Here is a 3,460-nt window from a genome sequence, read left to right as displayed (position 1 = left end):
CAGTACTGTTTCGGGACAATAAGACCTTAGGAGTAGTTCTCTCTATCAAACCTCTGTTTCTTTACCTCTTTCTTTCTTTTCTTTACCTCAGTTTCTTTTCTTTCTTTCTTAAGTTTCTTTGTCTCAAACAATTTTCAAATATATAAGACCTTGTTTAGACTGCGAGGGTAAAGGGACTTTTCAGCCCTATGCTGGTAGTATAAATAAGGTATATTCTATTCTATTTACCTCTTCAGTAGTCTTCAGCCTCTTTAAAACCTCTTTACCAAAACTAAAAACAAACCTCTTTACAAAAAAAATCATTCCCTTCCTCTATTCACAGGTGAATATTTCGTAGTCGGCGTGGACATCGAGCAATACGACTCGCGGGACCCTGAGAAATATCTGCGCGGTATGTTACTCGACAACCTGGACCCGGTAGCTCAAGCCGCCTATCGTTCCTACATTGGCGTTCTACCTAGTGCGGCTCGTGGCTATGAGAACTTCACAGAACAAGTGAATTACTATTGTGAACAGCCGCCCTTCAACTTTGTCAATCCGCTCAAGGACATTGGAGCCAATAAGATTGTGAGTGGGGATTTTCATCAAAAATATTGAAATGCCCAATTTAGGCACTCTTGCTTGTGCCCATTTTAGGGATGTTTTTCAAGCGCCGCCAAAAATTATATCAAAATTGCACCAATATTGATATAATTTTTGCCGTTTTCTCGTGAAAAGAAAGAAAAAAAAATATAATAAGAACAGGTGTATTAGCGTAACACTTTTTTTTTTTAGGTGACAGCGATAGCTTAACAACGAGTTAGGTTGCATCTGTATAGGTACCTCTTGTTTAGAGACATGTCAAGATTCCATCAGGATTAGGCTTACCAGACGTCCGCTTTTCGCCGGACATGTCCTCCTTTTTATACGTTTGTCCTCCGTCCGCCCGCCTTTTTAAAATAGAGCAAAATGTCCGCGTTTTTGAAGTTTCGGCCTCGAAAACCTAATTTACGTAATGTATCGTTGTCCGTTGAGAAGAGGACGTCAGGACTCGAACATGAAAAAAGCATAAATTTAATTTTTGTACAATTAAGTCCATGTACAATGTACGTACATTAGGTATAGTCCGTGTGTGTGTGTCTGTCTGTAAACAAAATATCTCGAGAACGGTAAGAGCTAGAGACTTGAAATTTGGTATGTATGTGTCAAATGTGACAAGGATGCGACACGAAACTTTTGGTTGAGATAGGTGCTGCGGTTGGCGGTATAATGACCGCTTTTTGGCGGTTTTTGACCTTTTTTTTTGGCGGTTTTCAGCTATACCGACTAAACGGTTAGAGATATTGTAAAAGTTTGGCTATAAGAACAAGAACACCCAAAATAAGCATCATTCAATAGGATAAGGAAAGTCGTGTGATGTTCACATCAGATTTTTTAAGTTGATTTCTCTTCCCCTCCTGTCAGGTATCATCACAATGGGCAGCGTCAACCCTACCTGGTGACTCACATCTCTCCCCTCACGTCCTCCTCCCGCTTCCCCGACCATAACCTCTCCTACTCCGGGTACTACCAGGAGAAATACAACACCACCCTGTATAATCCGAATCAGTTCATGCTATGCGTCAAACCTGTCACGTCAAATCTCAACTTCCTGTGTCCACGGTACGTACGGATGATACACACTGTTTTTTTTTTCTTTTTTTTTTCAATGGGGTTTTGATGTAATGTAAATGCAGTTTCTTTGTGTTATTATGTCACAACTTTGGTACTCACTGCAGCATTGTAGGATTTTCCCACTATCTCAATAATCCTAAAAACCAATGTTTACCTACCATGCTGGCACCGGTCGCTATGCGCATTCATATGTCATAGCTACTCATTTTCCTCACGAGGCTGAGTGGGCCCCGCAACAGCCAGTCACGGAATCAATCATTTGGATGATACAAATTTCCTGACCCCGCCGGGAATCGAACCCGGGTCTCCCGCGTGCAAGGCGAGCGCAGTGACCGCTACGCCATGGGAGCTGACTTCAATGGGGTTTTGATGACGAAAACTGCAACTGCTAAGGTCACTACTTTAATCGAGTAGCGGCGACCAGTGGCAGCATTACAAGTCAAAGAAACGAGCGATGTTAAATATGGTGATTGAGTAAATGAAAGACTTGTAATACTGTGATACCCTCAAAGTGGTGAAGAGGCTATTGCTTTACTAAAAGTACTCTAGTACTTAAAGGGATTTATTCCAAAAGAACATTTTATTGTTTATGTGGTATAAAATATTATTATTATTACCACCACAAAGATTCATGATTTGATTGATTTGAAGTTACTTTTTTTTTTGGAGTTTTGAGCTCCGGTTTGGATTTTTCACAACTTTTTACATGGGAATTTGATCGACCTTTTTTATTCATAATTTTTACCCAAATGCAACTGCTCCATTATTGGAAGTTTTACAGTGAGAGAGACGGAAGAAATCCATTCCGTTCACAAAATTTACCTATGCTATTTCATTTGATTTCATTAGATCCACCAAGGATAAACGGAAGCGTAAGGACGCGGAAGATTCGGATTTCCAGGAGATCCTCATACCAGAGCTATGCAATCTGGTGTCCTACCCCATCGCCTACTGGATAGGGGCCATCTATCTGCCCGCGGTTCTGTACCGGGTTCACAGTCTACTGACCGCGGATCAGCTCCGGGTTCGCATTGCCGTCATGTCCGGGATTGTACCCGTGGAGAACTTGCGACACGGTTTGTGCTTTCGAGAGTTCTTTTTTTCTTCATCTTTATTTTAGGATAACAGGTACATACATAACATACGTAATTCTCCTCCTAAGTTACTATTATAACTTCCAAGAGGAGCAGGGCAGTATTTTAGAATAGAACGTACCCTGATTATACTGCCAGAATGAGACTGAACAGTCCCTTTACTCCCGCAGTCTAAACAAGGTCTTATTATCTGGTATTGGGTATTTGTTCGCGATATTCGCGATTTGTTCGCGGTATCCGCGATTTGTTCGCGATATCCGCGGTTTGTTCGCTGTATCCGCGGTTTGTTCGCGGTATCCGCGATTTGTTCGCGGTATTCGCAATTCGTTCGCGGCATTTTTTTCTGCTTGTGCTGCAGGCGCCGTTTGACTACAGTCCTGTAAAAATAGACAATTTTTTTTTTTATTTTTTATTTATTTATTTGCAATTTTAAACAAATTCACAGTTTACAAATCTTAACAATAACAGATTATACACATGATAATAAGACTTATAGTTTAAGCTTATAAATATATAGAATAATCTATTATTTTGTTTTCTTTGTTTTTTGATATTTTATGTTTTTTCTTCTCTTTGCAAATTATAAAATAAGGAAAGTAATACCTAGGTAAATAACATCATCATCATCTAGGTACTTCCCATGTTGGCGTTTTTAGTCGGTCCACCTATCTACACCATTGGTGTTTTTTCGTCAGGATGAACCAACTTGGTTT

The 3,460-nt window shown here is 40.1% G+C and overlaps 1 protein-coding gene across 1 annotated transcript; it reads left to right on the top strand.

Annotated features, from left to right (window-relative positions):
- Nucleotides 1-322: 322 nt before the first annotated feature.
- On the top strand, nucleotides 323-2,729 carry LOC103522244 (endoribonuclease Dicer-like; the record flags this gene model as incomplete). The annotated part of the gene is made up of 4 exons (XM_008487347.1): nucleotides 323-567; nucleotides 1,018-1,022; nucleotides 1,444-1,641; nucleotides 2,503-2,729. Coding segments are annotated over 4 exons (675 nt in total), but the record flags the coding sequence as incomplete, so codon positions are not given.
- Between the last annotated feature and the right edge of the window lie 731 nt (nucleotides 2,730-3,460).

The sequence above is a fragment of the Diaphorina citri genome, unplaced genomic scaffold (genome assembly GCF_000475195.1).
Source record: "Diaphorina citri unplaced genomic scaffold, Diaci psyllid genome assembly version 1.1 scaffold7542, whole genome shotgun sequence".
NCBI classification, from domain to species: Eukaryota; Metazoa; Arthropoda; class Insecta; order Hemiptera; family Psyllidae; genus Diaphorina; species Diaphorina citri.
Note: the sequence above shows the minus strand (reverse complement) of the source record. Positions and strands in the feature narration are given on the sequence as shown.